The 20,551-nt window shown below is 43.0% G+C and overlaps 1 protein-coding gene and 1 pseudogene across 1 annotated transcript; one reads left to right on the forward strand and one right to left on the reverse strand.

Annotated features, from left to right (window-relative positions):
* Positions 1-6,609: 6,609 nt before the first annotated feature.
* On the reverse strand, positions 6,610-8,354 carry LOC101080379 (annotated as a pseudogene).
* Positions 8,355-13,381: 5,027 nt separating this feature from the next.
* FGFBP1 (fibroblast growth factor binding protein 1) lies at positions 13,382-16,348 on the forward strand. Its single transcript, XM_006931219.5, has 2 exons — positions 13,382-13,511; positions 15,220-16,348. Exon 2 carries the CDS (start codon positions 15,240-15,242, stop codon positions 16,002-16,004), a length of 765 nt encoding a protein of 254 aa, XP_006931281.3. The 5' UTR covers positions 13,382-13,511; positions 15,220-15,239; the 3' UTR covers positions 16,005-16,348.
* Positions 16,349-20,551: the final 4,203 nt, after the last annotated feature.

The raw sequence follows: 20,551 nt of genomic DNA on the forward strand, positions 1-20,551 counted from the left end.
GGAAAAAAACCCTCTGACCTCAGCCACAGCAATTTCTTACTCGACACATCTCCAAAGGCAAGGGAATTAAAAGCAAAAATGAACTATTGGGACCTCATGAAGATAAAAATCTTCTGCACTGCAAAGGAAACAGGCAACCAATGGAATGAAAAAAAGATATTTTCAAATGACATATCAGACAAAGGGCTAGTATCCAAAATCTATGAAGAACTCACCAAATTCCATACCCAAAAAACAAACGATCCAGTGAAGAAATGGGCAGAAAACATGAATAGACACTTCTCTAAAGAAGACATCCAGATGGCCAACAGGCACATGAAAAGATGCTCAACGTCACTCCTCATTAGGGAAATACGAATCAAAACCACACTGAGATATCACCTTATGCCAGAGTGGCTAAAATGAGCAAATCAGGAGACTATAGATGCTGGCAGGGATGTGGAGAAATGGGAACCCTCTTGCACTGTTGGTGGGAATGCAAACTGGTGCAGCCGCTTTGGAAAACAGTGTGGAGGTGCCTCAAAAAATTAAAAATAGATCTACCCTGTGACCCAGCAATAGCACTGCTAGGAATTTACCCAAGGGATACAGGAGTGCTGATGCACAGGGGCACTTGTACCCCAATGTTTATAGCAGCACTTTCAACAATAGCCAAATTATGGAAAGAGCCTAAATGTCCATCAACTGATGAATGGATAAAGAAATTGTGGTTTATACACACAATGGAATACTACGTTGCAATGAGAAAGAATGAAATATGGCCTTTTGTAGTAACATGAATGAAACTAGAGGGTGTTATGCCAAGTGAAATAAGTCATACAGAGAAATACAGATACCGTATGTTTTCATTCTTATGTGGATCCTGAGAAACTTAACAGAAGACCACGGCGGAGGGAAAGGAAAAAAAAAAGTTAGAGAGGGAGGGAGCCAAACCATAAGAGACTCTTAAAAACTGAGAATAAACTGAGGGTTGATGGGGGGTGGGAGGGAGGGTAGGGTGGGTGATGGGCATTGAGGAGGGCACCTGTTTGGAGGAGCACTGGGTGTTGTATGGAAACCAATTTGACAATAAATTTCATATTAAAATAATAAAAAATAAACTCAGGATTCTGCCACCATTGCTTTCTTTTATGTAGACCCCAGACCCTCTGAGGTTGACTGGGACCCCCTATTAAGGGAGGCTGCCAGTCCCAACCGAAGCTACTCAAGACCACCAGGAGCTTATTGGCTAAATACCCAGAGAGGGGGAAAAATGGTCCTCCAGACAGGAGAGGAAAAAAAAAAAAAAAACAAAACAAGACAATTTTAGTCTTCTGGAGATATGTCATTCTAAAATATTTTGTTTAAGAGAAAAAAGAGGGAGTAGAGTGAAAGGGATGATTAATTTGCAGGCAGAGCTGCCACAGGGGGAGGATGCTACTTGAAGGCACTGGCCCCTTTCCTTTCCCCTTTTTCTCCCGTCAGCCAGAGACAGAAACTGAAAACTGTGGCTGTAAGCAACTAAAAGTTTAAACAAGCAAACCAAAAAATCCCTAAGTATACGTAGAGAGAGAAAAAAGGGTAATTAAATAAAACATATATATGTATTGTTATGTATGGGTGTAATGGGATTTCGAACCCATGTGTTCATGACAAAGACAGAAAGATGAACTTGTTTTTAGAAGCAAAGTTGTTCCGATACAAAAATGAAGTAAGCCGTATGAGATTGCCATCATCTTATCCTTTGCCCTTGAAAAGAAGTCAGCAGTTCGTGTGGTGAGGGGCCCCCCTGGGGTTCTATCAAGAAAAACATATGAAGAAACCATTATGGCAAGGGGACACTTTAACTCAACACCAAGAGTTTGTGAGGACAATCCGAGAGTGTTTGGTCTGGGCAAGGCGACACTTTGCTGATATGAAAGAGCTTTCCAAAGACATGGGGCAATGAGTTCCTGCCACAGTAAAGGCCACTATTTACCTGCAGTGGCAAAAGCCTTGCAGCAGCCTGGCTCTAAAAAGACACTTTTGCCTGTCAACACCCGCACCATTGTTCCCTAGCAACGTGTCTAGCAATGAGAGACTTTTACTTTGTACTGGCCGTTGAACTTCTCTCTCTAATACCAACTAGTATAAAGGTCCACCCCAACTAAATTTGGACTTTATTCCTTTCATCGCTCCTTGCCTGAAATGACAATATGATTAATCAGTCATTGGCTTGGGGTATGTTATTTCTTTACAGCCCTATTAAAAGACATTATCCTGTATGCTTATTGCCTTGTAAAATTCTTGCACCCAACTTGAGTTAAATCATTGGCAAAGACAATCCCAGTCTCTGGAAGTTAATCTGTCTCTCAAAACAAAACAAGGGCCAGAGACTTATTTTAATTTTAATTGGATAAGTGGCTCTATCTTCATATTTGTTATAAACCGTTGACCCATTGCCTAAAAATTGTCCCCTTCAGGTTCAAGAACTCGGGATTCTCTTTTCTCACGGATATCCAAAACATCAATGAAAATCATGACTCTGTGTATACTAAGGCCACAACCCAAGGCCGTGTCAGGGCATTCTACATTCCCATCAGAGTTACAGGCTTTACAAATACTAAGACACACATTTTATTTCTTGGAATACACAATGCCGGGCTCCTGGAAATAAATAAATAAATAAATAAATAAATAAATAAATAATAAATCTGTTATGTCCCCAACAGTTCCCAGATAACCAATGTAATTGAGAGACACTTCTCAAATAACTGGTTTTACTATTCCAGACTAGCAAATAAACCTCTAAAAGAGCTTCTATTTTGTACCAGGCCTTAATCTATTTTAACAGATTTTCTATCTTGTCCCCAGCCCCTAAGGTTTGGAGGTCAGATCCAGGGCGCATATTCTTCTGAAACCCATATGCCATACGTTGTTCCAAAGTCAAGTGGTTGCTCATGTGACATAGGACTGATTTGAACCCATACTTGCACTGAACACAAAACTGGTCTAGTGCAGCTGTATACCTTCTATGGATAGTGGTTTTATTACTCCTGGTCTCGGGGTTTTCCTGGGTATAGTCTAGAGGTCCAAATACCCCAAATAAGCCAATTTTTCAATCAAACATGGAATATGCTCAGACCCATATCAATTCAAGTGGGTTCCTACTCAGAAAGACATCCCTGTCCCACATCCCAGACGACATCACCTGGCCCAGCTCATCCCTGGAAATGACACGGCCTCAGTTGACATCACCCTACCCAAGACTTCACCTTAGACTCCAATCCAACCCCTCTGCCACAGACAACTTCATTTTAATCTGAAATCTATGCCCATGGGCTGCCTATCCTAAGGTACAAATTGAACACGGTACATTTTTTGCTTTTCTTCCTTTGATATTAGGAATCTATTGTGTTTCTGAGCTCATGTGTTTAGCTCATGATCCTGTTATATTCCTTGCTCTTTGCCAAAATGAAACCCCTCCCCCCAGTATCTAAAGGGAAGTCTGGTAAAGGTTATTACTGCCTGTGCCATTCAAGAAATTAATGAAAATTATGGCTGTCACCCGGAGATACCTGCCTCTTGTCAGTCAATCCCATGACCCACTAGGTAAAGGACCACCCACTCTTCAGTGCCTTCTCCTACCACCCCCGCCAGCTTAGCACCACTGCCTGCTGCTTTGGTCTCCAATCATGATCACCATACGAGTCCTTCCCCTTAGTTACACACAATCCCACTAATATTTACATATACTTTACTAACTTATCAGTTCATACCCTCCAACAACATAACTGCTGGACTTGCCACCTTGACCCAAAAAATGCACCGAGATATTATTGTCAAACTTACACCTTTTAACAGCTCCTAATTCCACCAAGGTATTGTTGTTAGAGACCTCCCAAAACTCTAGATCTATTTTCTTGGATTATGCCATATAATAAAAAGCATATTTATGGGTTGGCCTACAAGGACTCCATATACCTCTACTTGTGTTCCTCCATACTACTTTCATAATAAAATATTTTCTTTCCTATTTGGGGCAACTTATGCCCTACTCCCTAAAAGTTTCCATGACCATCACACCAAGATTTCTTTAATATGATGTCAAAATATCAGATGATAGATTGAATTAAGTATGCTTTAATATTCTCTATTTTATGACGTTTTGATATCTTGGAGGGCATTACAAACTTGAGGATGGACTGCCCCTCCCAGGGCTAGTTATTTCCTGATGACAGCAACTGGGAGAATACTTCTCATGTGCAAGTTAAGCACTTCTTTTATCCTAAGCAAGATGGACCCTCACATAACAAGCTCATATTCACCCCACCCTAAATCCACCCAAAGCCAAGTACCTGACAGCTAGGAACACCTGTAGGCCCAAAGCCCCCCTGAAATTATTCAAGCTGGCCAATCCAAAACTGTTTACTTTGCCCAGCCTGACCTTTCCCCTGGAAACCATAATAAGGGCTCTGGCTCCAGCTTCCCCCTCCCTCTTGATTCTACTTCCTGTCCAAACCAGATGCTTCCCTATGTGGCCCTGCATGGCATGGCATGCCCCCTTCTCTTGGGAAATGTAAGCTATAATTTTTTCTTTCAATTGCATTAGCCTCTCCTACAGCCATTTAGTCACTCCCATAAATTAAAATCTCAAAGGTACATTTTGAGACAGTAGTCCTACACAACTCTTACCCTCCATGAGTTATAAGAAACTTCTAATGAATTCCCAATTTTGTTTCTGCTTTTTTCACTTTTCTTCCTATTATTACAATCAGAACAATATGATAAATGCAAAATTCAATTAGATCTAATAAGTATGTACTAAATGTTTTCTAAGCTTCATATTTGAGCTCTGGGCTAGAGATGTCACTTCCCAGGATGATGGTGGCACGTACATGAATGAACCACAACAAGGTGACAAATCAACTATAATAATGGTGAAGTCTGTGAAAAATTTTAAGAGAACCCAGATGAAAGAATATTGAAATCTGTCAAGGACACAGGGAGTCAAGTACTGGGAGAATTTGCCAGGTAGATAAGGGTGGGATGGAATCTTAGGCAAAGAGCAGTTGGGCAGAGGTAATGTGTCCTGAAACAGCTTGATATGTGGGGAGAAGAGTGGACAGTAAGATACAGCTGAAGCCCAAGGACATGTGTGTATAGTGTAGTGGGTATTGACCTTGAAGCTGACTGGGATTGAGAAGGGAAAGGCCACATATATCAGACTCAAAAATTTGGACCCCATTCTATAAGCGGATAAAAAACTATCAGAGGCTTGAGGCTAGGAAGTGACACTATGTCACCACCATAGCAATCATCAGATAGTGAGCCAGAGACTAAGCTGGCAGTCTCAAGAGTAGGAGACAAATCACACTCATCTTGCATTCCCCACCATGACTAATATTGCATTTTGCATAGGGTGGTTACTGAGTAATGACTGAATAAATACTGTTCTTTTTCATCCAGCTCTTGAGTGTCTCTTAGCCAGTTTCAGGCTCTTAAGAAATTCTCTCTGCCTCTGGCTAGGTTAGATGTCCTCACCCAGATCACCCCAGCTTTACCTCCAATATAGCAATTACTCCTATATTGTCATGATTGATATCCTTGTCTTCCCCCCATTGTCTGCCATCATTTTAATGAAAAAGACATGTCACTCTGAACTGCATTCCAGCCAATGACAGAGAGAGCCTGACACTTTAGACGCTTCGTGAGTGCTCTTTGTGTGAATAGAAGAATGAAGGCATGACATAATGAATCAATGATTGCATGGCAGAATGAATGATGTTTGGTTAGAGGTCAGCCCTGTACTTCCTAGAGCCAACCAATGTCAGCATGTGAGAGTGTTTGGTTCTCTGGGCATGGGTGCCTTTGGCCCCAGGTGCCTTAAAGTCCTTTTCAGAGCTGTTTTCCGATGACTTTCATCTAAATATCTTCACCTCTTCATGTGACAGAAGCAGCAATTCCTTTGCCCAAGTTCATGGTGACTCACAGCAGTAACACAGAAAAAGGGAAGCTTGTCTTCTCCCTTTGCCAGCTTTCCAGCGTGGCAACTGGCACGCTTTGTAACAAACATCAGTTAGAGAATGGAAATTTAAAAGGGAGAATTTTCTGCCCCGAGATACTGAGGTGGCAGGTGTGTATACATGTGTATACCCACATGTGATATAGGTGTGTGTGCATGTATGTGCATGTTTCATAGGTGCACAGCCATCTGTGTACTTTGGCAATTTTATCCAAAAGGATCAGACTTTTTTAAAAGAGTTGTATTCTGTTTTTTTAAAAGGTATGAAGAACACAAAAATGATCAATGAACTTGCCTTCTATGGATAATTTGTTATAAGACACTAAAAAAAATTTTAAGGAACATATAAAACATTGAAACAGCTCTATTACTTAAGGTAAAAGCCCTAACTATTATTATTAGGTCTATCTATTAAAAATTTCTGTTCCTCTGCCAATTTTTACCTACCATGAACAGCAATTTCTTTTGGCTTAATTTAATACAAAACCATGAGTTACTTTTTAGATGGATTCAGAAAAAGAACCAAGTTTTGCACATGGGTCTCAAAATTCTGACAGGATTTTGGTCATTTCCATTAAAAAGTACTGACTAAAAACTAATAATTTAAAACTGCCACACACACACGCTCACAAATGCTCCACAAAACATTCTCTTTTCCTTTTGAAGGTTTTACAATACATTGTCATCAGTAACCAGTCTCTTACTATCAAACTTAAATGGCCAATTGACACAAACATTTCTGAGACCATTCTTCCACCACTGATTAAGACTAGGGTGTCAGGTATGGGGGATAATATTAATTTAGCCTTCTGAGCTTTCTGGGCAGACTTGGTGACCTTGCCAGCTCCAGGTGCCTTCTTTTTCACTGTTTTGATGACACCCACAGCAACCACCTGTCTCATGTCACAAACAGCAAAACAGCCCGCAGGAGGATAGTCAGAGAAGCTCTCAACACACCTAGGCTTGCCAAGAACCATATCAATGATGGCAACATCACCAGATTTCAAGAACTTGGGACCATCTTCTAGCTTTTTTCCAGAACAACGATGAATCTTTTCCTTCAGTTCAGCAAACTTGCAGGTAATGTGAGCTTTGTGACCATCCAGCAGAGGTACATATCCAGCACTGACTTGGCCTGGACGATTCCGGATAATCACCTGTGCCACGAAGCCAGCTGCTTCCTTTGGTGGGTCATTTTTGCTGTCACCAGTCACATTGCCACAATGAACATCTTTGACAGATATATTCTTGACATTGAAGCCCACGCTGTCCCCAGGAAGAGCCTCACTCAAAGCTTCATGGTGCATTTCAACAGACTTTACTTCAGTTGTAACATTGACTGGAGCGAAGGAGACCACCATGCCTGGTTTAAGAACACCGGTCTCCACTTGGCCCACAGGGACAGTACCAACACCACCAATTTTGCAGATGGCCTGGAGGGGCAGATGCAAGGGCTGGTCAGCTGGATGAGTTGGTCTAGAGCTTCAAGCAGAGTGGTTCCATTGGCATTGCCCTTTGTACGGTGACTTTCCATCCCTTGAACCAAGGCATGTTAGCACTTGCTCCAGCATGTGGTCACCTTTCCAACCAGAAATTGGCACAAACGCTACTGTGTCAAGGTTGTAGCCAATTTTCTTAACGTAGGTGCTGACTTCCAGGGGCTCAGTGGAATCCTTTTATTAACACCAACAATATGTTGTTTCACACCCAGTGTGTAAGCCAGAAGGGCATGCTCACAGGTCTGCCCATTCTTAGAGAGACCTGCTTCAAATTCACCAACACCAGGGGCGCCTGGGTGGTGCAGTCGGTTAAGTGTCCGACTTCAGCCAGGTCACGATCTCGCGGTCTGTGAGTTCGAGCCCCACGTCAGGCTCTGGGCTGATGGCTCAGAGCCTGGAGCCTGTTTCCGATTCTGTGTCTCCCTCTCTCTGTGCCCCTCCCCCGTTCATGATCTGTCTCTCTCTGTCCCAAAAATAAATAAAAACGTTGGGAAAAAAAAATTAAAAAAAAAAATCACCAACACCAGCAGTGACAATCAAGACAGCACAGTCAGCCTGAGATGTGCCTGTAATCATGTTTTTGATAGTCTCTGTGTCCCCGCACACCTATGATGGTCACATAATACTTGCTGGTCTTGAATTTCTACAGGGAGATATCAATGGTGTTACCATGATCACATTCAGCTTTCAGTCTATCCAAGACCCAGGCATACTTGAAGGAGACCTTGCCCATCTCAGCAGCCTTCTCAAATTTTTTGAAGTTCTTTTGTGGATCCCACCACATTTGTAGATCAGATGACCAGTAGTGGTAGACTTCCCAAAACTACACGTCCAAGGGCGATGATGTTGAAATGAGTCTTTTCCTTTCCCATTTTGGTTTAGGTTTAGTGGTGGCTTTCATGACACCTGTGTTCAGGTGGCAAACCCACTGCAAGAAAGCTAGGATTAATAAACTTTAATAGATTTTCAATTTGCATTCATACCAAAGGCTATCCCCTATCAACTCGGCAGGTTCGTATTTTTCTAAAGTAAACCTTTAGCACTATGCACCACCTGATTTGCTAAATAGGAATTCAGAAATCCCATGACTAATGAGCAGTTTAAGCTTGGAATGCCAATACTGTTCAGCAGGTCTAAGATGAATGTTTTTTGCCACCTAATTAGCTTTCAGCTGATGTTGTTTAGCCAACTTCCTCCTTTTCTGCCATTGATTAAGTTTTCAAAGCACATGATGTGACAGATTAATATCACTTTGATGCAGCAACTCGGCATTTTGTCTAAACATGAGGTCACTTTTGACAAAGGGACTTATTTTCTACCAAGTATGGCCTGGTATCACTGCGGAGTTAAGATTCGGCTCAGAACAAAATCGCACCCAGTAATAGAATGATGACTGCACTTACAGGTGCCAGCCCCCTATGTCAAAGAACCATATTGCAGTACCAAACAAATGAGAGTAAAAAGTAAAATCAGATTTTGAACTTAAAATCACCTGCCAGTGACCAGAATGCATGAGGCATGCATTCAACTACCAGCCTTAATCTGTGGGTATCACCAATTATGTTCAGACTTTATGGACACCCCCCCATGGAAACCTGACATCCATCATTTAAATCTTTGATGAAGAGAAGAATGACATAACCCCAATCATGAGGAAAACCCCAGGCAAGCTCCAAAAGAGACACAATCTCAAAACACCTGTCCAGTCCTCCTGAAAACTCTCAAGGTCATCAGAAAAGAAGGAACAGCTAAGAGTCATCACAGGCGAGAGGAACTTGAAGAGTCATGATGTTAACTGTCATGTGGAATCTTGGCTGGGATCATCCATTAGGGGATGAAAACTTATGTTCACATCCAAATCCCCACATGAATGTTTATAACAGCTTTATTCATAACTGCAAAAACATGTCAGAAGAAACCGATATGTCCTTTAGTAGGAGAATGGATAAACTGTGGTCCATCCAGACAACAGAAATATTATTTAATGCTAAAAAGAAATGAACTATCAAGCCATGAAAAGACATGGCAGGAATTTGAAATCATATTACTGAGTGAAAGAAGCCAATCTGAAAAGAATAAATTTGGTGTGATTCCAACTGTATGATATTTGTGAAAGGCAAAATTATGAAAACAGTAAAAAAGATTGAAGATTACCAGGGGATGGGGGCAGAAGGGATAAATAGGCAGCACACAGGATTTTTAGGGCAGTGAAAGTACTCTGTATGATGCCATAATTGTGGAAACATGTCATTATACATTTGTCAAAAGACATAGATTGTACACCAAGAGTGAGCTATTTTGGAAACTGTAGACTTTGAGTAGTTATAATGTGCCAAGAAAGGCTCATCAACTACAATAATTGTACCCGTCCAGTGGACGATGTTGTCAAGTGTCATTAGCTGTGTCAGAGAGTGACAGGGTATATGTGGTAATTCTCTGGGAATTTTTCTGGAGGGCTGGACAAAGGATGAAGTTCAACTAGTAATAATATATCTATACTGGCCCAATGGTTTTATAAATGTAGCACTATAATGTAAAAGATGAATGATAGAAAAACTTGTGTGAGAAGTGGAGCAAGAGAACCAACTTTACAATTATTTATAAGGCTAGGGGTGCCTGGGTGGCTCAGGTAGTTAAGTGTCCAACTCTCGATTTCGGCTCAGGTCATGATCTTGCGGTTCATGGGCTCAAGCCCTGCATCGAGCTCCGAGCTGACAGCACTAGGCTGCCTGGGATTCTCTCTCTCCCCTTCTCTCTGCCCCTCGCTTGCTCAGGCATGTGTTCTCTCTCTCTCTCATAAATAAATAAACTTAAAAACATACAAATTATTTTGTAAGTCTAATAATATTCTTATATTTGAAAATACGTGAATTTAGAACAAGAAGAGAAAAAAATGAGAGTTTACAATTTACCAAAGTTTGAGAGTATTAATTTCTTTTTTTTTAATTTTTTTTTCAACGTTTATTTATTTTTTGGGACAGAGAGAGACAGAGCATGAACGGGGGACGGGCAGAGAGAGAGGGAGACACAGAATCAGAAACAGGCTCCAGGCTCTGAGCCATCAGCCCAGAGCCCGATGCGGGGCTCGAACTCCCGGACCGCGAGATCGTGACCTGGCTGAAGTCGGACGCTTAACCAACTGCGCCACCCAGGCGCCCCTAATTTCTTTTTAATAAGAACATTGGAAGTGGCCTGCATTTAATTCTTCTCCAGTGGTGTGCCAGGCATATGCTCTGCCCACCTGAGCCTCAGCTCCATGTCTATACCATGAAGATCCACATGTACTTCCTCCTAGGGTTCATGTGGGAAAAAGTCAATGAGCCTCACATATTTCTCCAGGAGTCAGTAATCCCCTTGGTCCTGGGAGCATGGGGAGCTGGAGGGAACCCGTTGTGGATAGCCTTGCTGGGGCCCCAAGCCTCTCCAGTCTCCCCAGTGCACTGTAGTACAAGTGTAACATTTTCCTGAGTATATCAACATGTGAAATAATAGCTCAGCCTCAGCACAGTGCTGGCACACTGTATACACTAACTGGCAATGATGGTCTATTTCTCTCCACGAACATCCATGAAAGGGTGGAGGGCATAACTAAGGATGAAGGGACCAATGACACCAACAGGGAGGAGATGACATTTGAGCCAAATCTTGAAGATAAGCTGGTGTGTGCCTGGCAAAGTAGGATTGCAGGCATTCCATGTAAGGGGAACAGCAGAATCAACAACTGGAAGGAAGAAGCAAATGCACCAAGTATTCAGGAAATGTTGGTGGGGTGGAGGGTGTTGAGTGTGTCCAGAATGGAGAGAGAGAGAGAGAGAGAGAGAGAGAGAGAGAGAGAGAGAGTGTGTGTGTGTGTGTATAAATGAGTTTGGAATGACAGGCTGAGCCAAAAGGGGAAGAGCTACACAGCTTAGGGTAATATTTTCCATCTGGTTGGAAAAGAACAATCAAGGCAGAAGTTGGAATGAGATCACAGGAAGGCTGAAGGTCCATGCAAAGCCAGTGGGGGGAAGTTCCATGCTCCCTAGCAAAGGCCAGAAACAATTCTCAGAAAAATATTCTGGGGTCCATGTTTCCTTATAATATACTTCATGTTCTGACCTACAGTCTCCTTCCAGAGAGAATATGGCTGTCACCCGAGGATCAAGACAAATTTCTTGTTTTGCAAGAGACCACTGTGGTCTATAGCTCCCTGGGAAACAAAGCAGTTTCATTTTTCCTATTTCCAAATAATCCCCCTAAATACCACATTGTGAGCGTGTGTATATGGAGGTCATGGTTTAATAGGGTGTACGGGGATGGATCTTGGGGTGATCTCGTTTTATAAGAAGCTTGGAGTTTGGGGGAAAGAGCCACCTCTGATGGAATTCATGAAGAAACTCTTTGAACCTCTGAGTGAACCAGTCAATATCCCTATCTCTGTGACCTTGGAATTCCCAAACAGGTGGATTTTGAATGGAAACCAACCATAGTTGTGACCTTTGGTATCTTTATTGTGGGCCAGGACTGTGTTTTTAGAAAATTTCTATTAGATGCCAACCCAATTTCATATGTACATGTCTGGATGTTAATGTACCTCTTAGAAGTACATGAAGGCTCCTCTTTTATTTTTACAAAACTATATGTGAAAAGAATTCATGATATCTGAAAATACTGACTCTCATGCCAACATGTTCTCAGTCAACTGTTGCTGTGTGTTAACACTTAGATATCAGGAACCATCCAGTTTGTCACACTCCCTACTGTTTCTATTATCCCTGTCCCAAAGGCAAGGGTCAATTGGCATTCACTATCACTCTGGTATTATTGTTTCCTTATACCTGACTTATAAAAATAAATAAATAATTTTTTGTGCCCGAATAGCATGAAAAGTGGGGTGACAACATGTAGCAATGTCCACACCTTCTTTATGACATGAGTCTCCTTCAATATACTTATTGTAAAAACCAAGCATGTCTGTTTTTAACGAATACAACTTGAAACCCCAATATGAGCCAAACTTACTCTGCTTCACTCTCTGTGAATAGCTCAACCCCATAAAATACTTAGCATGTAGCCCCAAATAAACTACTGTTATTGTCAGCAATCTGTAGATGAATAAATGGAGATTCAGAGAGGTTATTGTTTGGGGTAAGGTCACAGAGCTAAAAGAATGTCATCTCCGGATGGCATCTCCGGTACGAGACCCTGCCAATAGAAGGCCAACCAGAGAGAAGTCCTTTTGTGGGACCTGAAAGTGAATATTTTCAGCAGAAACCCCCCAGACCAGGAACACACTCTCTATCAGCCTCTCAGAGCCCATGGATTCCTCTGCCCACACAGTAACTTCAGGTGCCTCAGTGAAAATGTGCTCAAACTGAGATGGCTTCCCCAGCCTCAGTCAATCATTCACCAAGTATTTCTTGAGAGAGACAGGTAGGAAAGTTCAGACAATGCATGCTGGTAGTCCCAGGGTTCAACTCTGGGTTCCTCATCCTCCCAGCTCTGTGACTTTGGACAAGCCCTGAATTATCAATATACTCCAAGTTTCCAGCTGTAAAATGGTAAGAATCCTTGTTACCATATCTTGGGGGTGGGTATGATGGGAATTCAGGGAGAGCTTTAGGTAAAATGGGCAGCACAGGGCTTGGAAGCTATGATAGTTTTTGTTATTGTTTATCACTCTCCCACAGATACTGCCACTGGGGTCCTTATCCCATCCAGGAGGGTCTCTGCAAGGCTGAACTGTCCTCCTATCCTGGCCCTGGGGGAAAGGGAAGCACTTAGAAGAAGCAAGTGTAATGCTCTGCATGTACCCCACTCGCATAGGATTACATCAACCACTTTCCTTGCAGGAACTGGCTCCCTCCCAAGGGGCGTGGCTGGGAGGAGTGCGATAGAGATTGACAGGTGTGTGTGTTATAAAATCCCTTTCTTCCAGGGCTCCCTAAAACAAGGGCCTTCCGTGGCTGGCACTGCAGACGAGACAGCTGAGGGCCAGCAAGCTCACTCTCACATCTGGGATTGCATTGGATCTGCATACTGAGAGCAAGGTAAGAGCCTGGCTCTTTTAAGAGTTTCATTCTCCACCTTTTTTTCTCATACCCCTGAGGACATCAGGAGCCTGGGCTATGGATCCCATCAGGGACACATGAAGGCAGAGTCCCAATGCTCTAATAAACAAGGGGGTATTCACATGGTATACCTGGGCCCCTGTCCGCCCTTCATTCAGGAGCCCACACACCTGTGACTGTCTCCCTCTCTCAGTCTTAAGGAGAGGCCACATGCCCAGGGTGGAAATAAGATCTCAACCATTTTCTGGGCCTGCTTCTTATACAAGAAAAATCTGTGTTTTCTTTTAAAATGGAGCAGGGACAATATGAATCATCTTATCATGAACGACACCAAATGAAACCCTGAGTAATCCATAACTTTTCTTATTTGTTGTCAATATTTTCCAAAGGACAGAGTAAAGTTGAAAGGCAAGAGGTGAGCAAAGTTGGTCGTATACAAAAGACCAAAGAGATCAGGTCTGGCTTCTTTCCCAGCCTTTTCACTTGCCCAATAAGTGATATTGAGCAATTTATTTGCCAGGATGAGCCTGAACTGTTACATCTGTTACCTGGGGGTGATTTATTTTTACTTACCAGGGACAGCTGTTGAGTGGATTAAACAAGGTGAGAATCAAATAGTGGTTGAGGGCATAGCACATAGTAGGTGTCAAATAGAAGCACTATTTCTCTTCTCCCCTCAACATTTTTTTTTAATGCTAACCTGATAAAATCCATGCAGTTTAGTGTAGCATTCAAGGTCATCCTAGTTATTCAGTTATTTATTTTTAAAAGCATTGGTCAAGAGCTTTCTACGTGGTCAGCACTGTGCCACAACAAGGCTCAAGAAATCAATTAGGTATCACCCTTCCCTTCAACTTCCTAGTCTAAATGCTATGGTAGAAATTCACCCCATCCATCTGGTTTACTTTGTACAGTCAAATTGGATTACCTCTGCTCCTTCATGCCTTTCCTTAGGCTCTTACTGCACCCCCAAATGCCCCCTCTCACAAACCCATCTATCTCAGAGTGGCGAAACCCCAGACATCTTGAACTTTCGGCCAATCATCACCTTTCATGTCACTTTCCATGTTCTTTCTCGTTGTGTGATCACCTGAGTCCATGTAGAACTGGGTTAGAAATCCAGCACATGGAGCGAGAGGCGACTTTGGCAATTATTTCACCTAACACCTCGATATCCAGGGGAACTGAGACCAGAGAGGAGAGTGACTTGGCCAAGATCAAGTTGGGGGCCGAATTGGGCCAGACTACTTGTCAATGCTATTTAAATTCCTCAAAAAGTTGCTTCTAATCTCTAAGATGCGACCTCCTCATTCACACTGATAAATCCAACATCAGTCTAGTGCATGGTATATAGTAGATGTTCCATAAATGCTTGTTTAATGAGTGAATGAAGGAGTGAGTGAGTGAGCAAATGCAGGAGTAAAGGACTAGTCGAGCGAGGGATGAGAGTTCATTTGGCTCAGGACGTGGTGAATGAAGGAAGGAAGAGTAGGTTTTTGACATTCAGGACTCTGGTCAAGCAGAAATGTGAATAGATGGGCTGCTGGTCTAGTAGTTCCAGGAGACAGAGGATTCTTGACCTCACTCTTAAGCAAGGAGACACATGTCGGGATGAAGGGAGAGTCATCTGCAGCCCTGCATTGCTGAACTATTGCCAAGCACTGATTCACCTGTTCTTGTCAAACAGGTTCCCACCACGCTGAAGCCATGAGGATCCATAGCCTCACCCTGTTCTTCTTCCTTCTTCTGGCTGCTCAGGTGTCACTGGTGAAAAGCAAAAAGGAAGCAAAGAATAGACATGTCAGCAAAGGCACTACAGAGAAATTGCATACTCTGGGAGAGCCCCAGATTGAGCCACCCAAGCGCCTGACCAAAGGCAAATTTCTCACCCAAGACCATGCCAAATGCAGATGGGAGGTAACTGAGCAAGGAAAGGGCATAGTGCTGAAGGTCGAGTGCACCCGACAGGACAACAAGTTTTCCTGTGTCTTTACGGGCAATCCAACTTCCTGCCTAGAGTCAAACAAGAAGAATGTCTATTGGAAACAAATTGGCCGGAGCCTGCGCTCTCAGAAGGTCCTCTGTGGGGACGCCAAAACCATCCTGAAAACCAGGGTGTGCAGAAAGAAGTTTCCAGAATCCAATCTCAAGCTGGTGAATTCCACTCTGATTTGGAACAAGAAACCCAGCCAGGAGTTAATGGAACCCTCATCCAGGGAGCAGAGCAAAGCCAGTGAAGCCTCCCTCATGGAGCCTAACAAAGCCAAAGGGTTATCCCTTAAGGAGCAGATAAAGGTCAAAGAACACATCCCCTCTGGCCCAGCAGAGATCCAGACCACAGCCACCAAGGATCCCAAGTGTGCAGAGGACCCAGATTTGATAAAGCAGAAGATGGCCCTGGACTACTGTGGGGAATCCTGGAGCTCCATCTGCAAATTCTTCATCACCATGATCCAGGACAATACATGCTAATGAGATCAAAAGAGAACAGAGTCCTTTAGGAGGTGCTATGTAAACCTCTCTAGCATGTGGTAAAGCTCTCTGAGTAAGATGAACATTTGTGCTGTGAGAGTGCAGTGGAATATTTAAACAGATTTTATAATTTTTGTTTGTGTTTTGGAATTTGCTTTATATTCATTTCCTTAAATTTTATTTTCAGGGGTTGTTTCCCTCAGCATATGTTTCCATGGCCCACAAAGCTATGTGTAGACGAGTACCATTTTCTGAGTTGAATGAGCCAGAGTGATGATTTCAGTGCAGTGCACTTTCTGGTGAATTAGCAAAGTTAATAAAGCTCTGGATGTTTTTCAGAAATATGTTCAGACAATTTTTTTGTTTCTTTATGTCAACTTTCAATGAACTCATAAACAGTCCCCATATATCCGTGGAAAAAAAAATATCTAAGTAATGATGTTTTGTTTCCCACCCATCCTAAGTCATCCCCAAAGATGACCCATTCCAGAATCCTTATCTTTGTCTTTTCATCCATTGGTCCATGGGGTTTGTGGCTAACTGCACTGTAATAATTAGGATCCCTGATTTCAAGTGGGACAAATAAGGCATGGTATAATTAAAAACACAAATCAGGGTCTCACAGATGGTAAGAAGGGAGGCAAGATTTGAACCCAGAACTTCTGTACAGCCAAGTACACAGCTAGAGGAATGCCCTCCACTTAGGTCAGGGCTGGACATTAATTTCTTGCTATATTTGGGACCCCAGATTTTGAGAAGCTCATTTCTGGCCTGGGGAAAAGGGACTTGGTTAAGTACAGTGTCCTGTGATGAAAATTCCAAAGGAAAGGGGAAAGGGCAATGTGGAAAACCAGAGAGAGGAGGTGAAAGTTACTGGAAAAATTCTGGTTGAACTTCATGGAGGAGGTATTATGGAGCTGGAATTTGGAAAGAGTATCCTTGGGTAGGAAATAGGGCAGAATGGAAGCACTTTGGACAGATGACAGCATGTGTGAAAGCAAAGAGACGTAAAAATCCTAGAAGCTGGGACAAGACATGTGGCTGGAATGTGGTGGGATGTAGGGATGACACTACTGTTAGTCATTCACATGTTAGTAAGAAGGATCTGAAACTGTTTTTATTCAGGAGCTGGGGAGAAAGGAGGATTGTAGCTCCAATGTCTTGTCACAATTTCACTAAGAGCAAAAGGAGCAAAAGATGGTTAAAAAAAAAAAAACCCTGCACTTTAGAATCTCTGAAAGTTACAAGGAGGAATGGCACGTGGGATGGAAGAGTGGACATTTACACTCACCAAATTACCAGGACCTACACAGAGGATTGTCAGTGGCCAATCTAGTGTGACAGCCTCAGAGATACATTTGAATGTCATTATTCACATTATCACCACTAACATCTCTCTCCCACTTGCTACGTTCCAGACATTGGGCTCTTTCCATGGCGTCTGCATGCATTCACTCATTCACTCCTTCATTCAACATGTAACTTATTAAGCACTGACTCTGCCAGAGTCCGTTCTAGGCACTGGAGATACATCAGTCCACAGCGTGGATATTCTGCATCGCCCCCCATGCAGCTACCAGTAGAGAAAGTGATGAAAAAATAAAAAACATGCAAGAGACAGGGAAAGTAAAGGAGAACAGGGTAACAGTGATGAAGGGTACCCAGTCTTAGGCAAGATGGTAAGGGAAGACTTCTCTGTGGAGGTAACTTTTGAGACTAGATGTGTATGAAGTGAAGAAGCAAGGCTGGTAACTCTCTGGGGTAAAGATGTCCCAAGCGGAGGGAACAGTCAGTGCAAATGCCCTGAAATTAATTAGTTTATTTATTGCCTACAGTGAGCTCCTGCTATATGCCAGACACTGTTCTAGGGCTAGAAAATGGCAGCAAACAAAAAGAAAAAAAATCTTTCTTTTTCATGGTTCTTATATTCCAATGACTAGCTCATGCTTGGCATGTTCAGAAACATCAAAGGTTGCAGAACCATTGCAGGACAGGACCCAGGACCTGATTTATGAACCTTACCCCCATTTGCAAGAGAACTGAACCACCACCCCAGTCTGTCCCAAGCTTCTCCTAGCCACTCCATAGGAGGGACACAGGTTGTGAGCTTTCTGGATCTTCTCCCCTACTCATACACTTCGGTTCTACATAGTCCTGTTGAACACTTCCGGGGGTCATTAAAAAATAACACTATGTTATGAGTGACATAAACATTGAAGAACTGACCAAACTAGATTCAAAGACTTTTAAGGTCATTTACAGCCCAGGAGGTGGTGGTTTTTCTTGTTCACTCATGGACTTTGGCCACTGGAAAAACGGGGAGGTGGTTTGTTTCCAACATGGTGGAGTCATCTAGACTTGGGCTGGAGGTTTGCCTCTAATGCTTCCTGCACAGCATCACTGTGCCAAGTATTTAACTCTTCTGAACTCCAATGAACTCATCTCAACAATGGAGACAATGAAACCCACCTTTAAGGGCTGCTGTAAGACTCACATTGGTCAATAAATCTCAAGCACCTAGTGACCCACTGCTTGCTCAGGAGCTGTTCAACACAAGTGATTGTCTAAAGTTCACAGCACTAGTTGTGGAGGGAGTTGAAAATCCATCCTTATTTCCTAGATTAGGAACTTGAAGCCCAGAAAAGCTGAGTAACTTTCCAGGGTCACAAAGCATGAAATGGCAGAGGCTGTAAGTGAGAAAGCCAGGTCCAGAGGTCCCCCCGCCCTTTCTGTGTCTGAAGCTCATGATTTTCTTCGCTTGATGGGAGAAGAATGAAATTTGTGGTTTTAGACTTGGACCAAGATGTGAAGTGAACAGGATGCCTGTTACTTCCATGCACATATCCCCTTCCATGCTCTACAAAAAGTAAGTTCCAGAAGCTAAAGCTTTTGTTCATACTCAGCCTTCCTTCATAGTCATATCCCAAGGCAATGTTTTAAAAACACAGTAAAAAAGAAAAACAAATTTAAAACACAACAAAGATTTTTCATTAGCTTCCATCCAACTTACCACTCAATATTTTCTCTCTGGAGACTTTCTGAATGTGAAGCGCAGAGGCCAGCTTGTGTGTGTGTGTGTGTGTGTGTGTGTGTGTGTGTGTGTGCACGCTTAAGATACGATTCCCTCTTAATAGCAAGAGACAGGACACTTTCAGATAGGTAAGAGGTGCTTCAGGATGGCATGTCTGCATTCCCTAAGCAGCTCAGCAATGGGATTGTCTTGTATTCCTTATAAAACTACCTCTCAGCAGAAAGAGAGCCTCTTCCCTGCCTCCAGCACTGGCTCTGTGTAGTAATTCACAACCATACCAGTACTGACTTGAATCTCTGGAGTCCAGCCCATCTCACTGGCCTCCTACCCATTCACCTCTTTCCCCAGGCTCCCTCTGGAATTGTTCTTGGCAGAACAAGGAAAGGAGGCAAAAGTGTTTGGAACCGACAAACGCGAGGATAGCCGTCATCTGTGGTATTGATTCTCATAATGCCACATACACAGTACTCCCCGTGAAATGTCTCTCATGAACTGAGACTTCATGAACAATGTGCAAGAAAACACCCATCAGGAACCCTGCGAAATGAGGGATCGGGATGAAAAATGGAAGAGATTCCAGAAAAAGGGTGTTTCAGAATCTCATGAATTTGAAGTGGGTTATCCAGGGGGAATTTTGATCAAGGCAGTTGGATATGTGGGAAATCACACAGCAAAAGTGGTCTCATCTGTCACCACAGCCCAGCACTTAGGTCACCGGCCAGCATATAATCGATCCTCAGTAAATACTGGTTGAGTGAATAAAAGAGAAGGAGAAAAATCAGGGCAAGGGCAAAGATTATGGGCTCCAGAGTAAATGAAACTGGGTTTGAGTTTCTAGTTGTGTGACCTGAGACAGGTTATTTTTTCTTAGTCTCAGATTCCCTGTTTATAAAAGGGGTCTGAGTATCCATCCAATAGGAACTAGACATGATTTAACTAAAGTCTAAAGTGAGATCCTTACAACATTAGATTTTCACTAAGATTTGGTTATCAGTGAATGAATGAATGAATGAATGAGCCAATTAGATGAGAGAGAAGACAAGGAGGAAATGTTCTAGGAAGGCTACATGAGTCTCAAGACTCACTATGCCGGCCAAATGGAGCCTGGCTGCTCCTTATCACCTCCCAAAGACCACCCTCTACCTAACGGCCCTGGAGGCATCCCACACACATGGACGGAAGCACTTTCCAAGAAATAGGAGGAAGAAGAAGGCAAAGCTGTTCTTTGGGGCAACCTTTGAGACTTTCTCAACCTGCCTTTCAGGGACCCACCACGGTGCTACCCCTTCATCCCCCACACGTCTACAGCTTGAGTGCTGCAAGCCTCAGTGCACCACTGGCTGCCTGGGTCCTGTCCCTGGGTGGCGCTGTTCCACACGCCACGTGCACACCAGTGATTCCCACATTTGCATCTCCAGCCAGACCTCTCTCTTGACCTCCAGCCTCATTCAGCTTCACTGCTTGAATACCCAAAAGGTGCCTTCAACATCATATACCCAAACACTCTGCCGATCTT

The sequence above is a fragment of the Felis catus genome, chromosome B1, assembly GCF_018350175.1.
Source record: "Felis catus isolate Fca126 chromosome B1, F.catus_Fca126_mat1.0, whole genome shotgun sequence".
Classification (NCBI taxonomy): Eukaryota; Metazoa; Chordata; class Mammalia; order Carnivora; family Felidae; genus Felis; species Felis catus.

What these genes read in the sequence shown, in the direction of transcription:
- FGFBP1 (XM_006931219.5), top strand. Translation starts at nt 15,240, where the DNA reads ATGAGGATCCATAGCCTCACCCTGTTCTTCTTCCTTCTTCTGGCTGCT.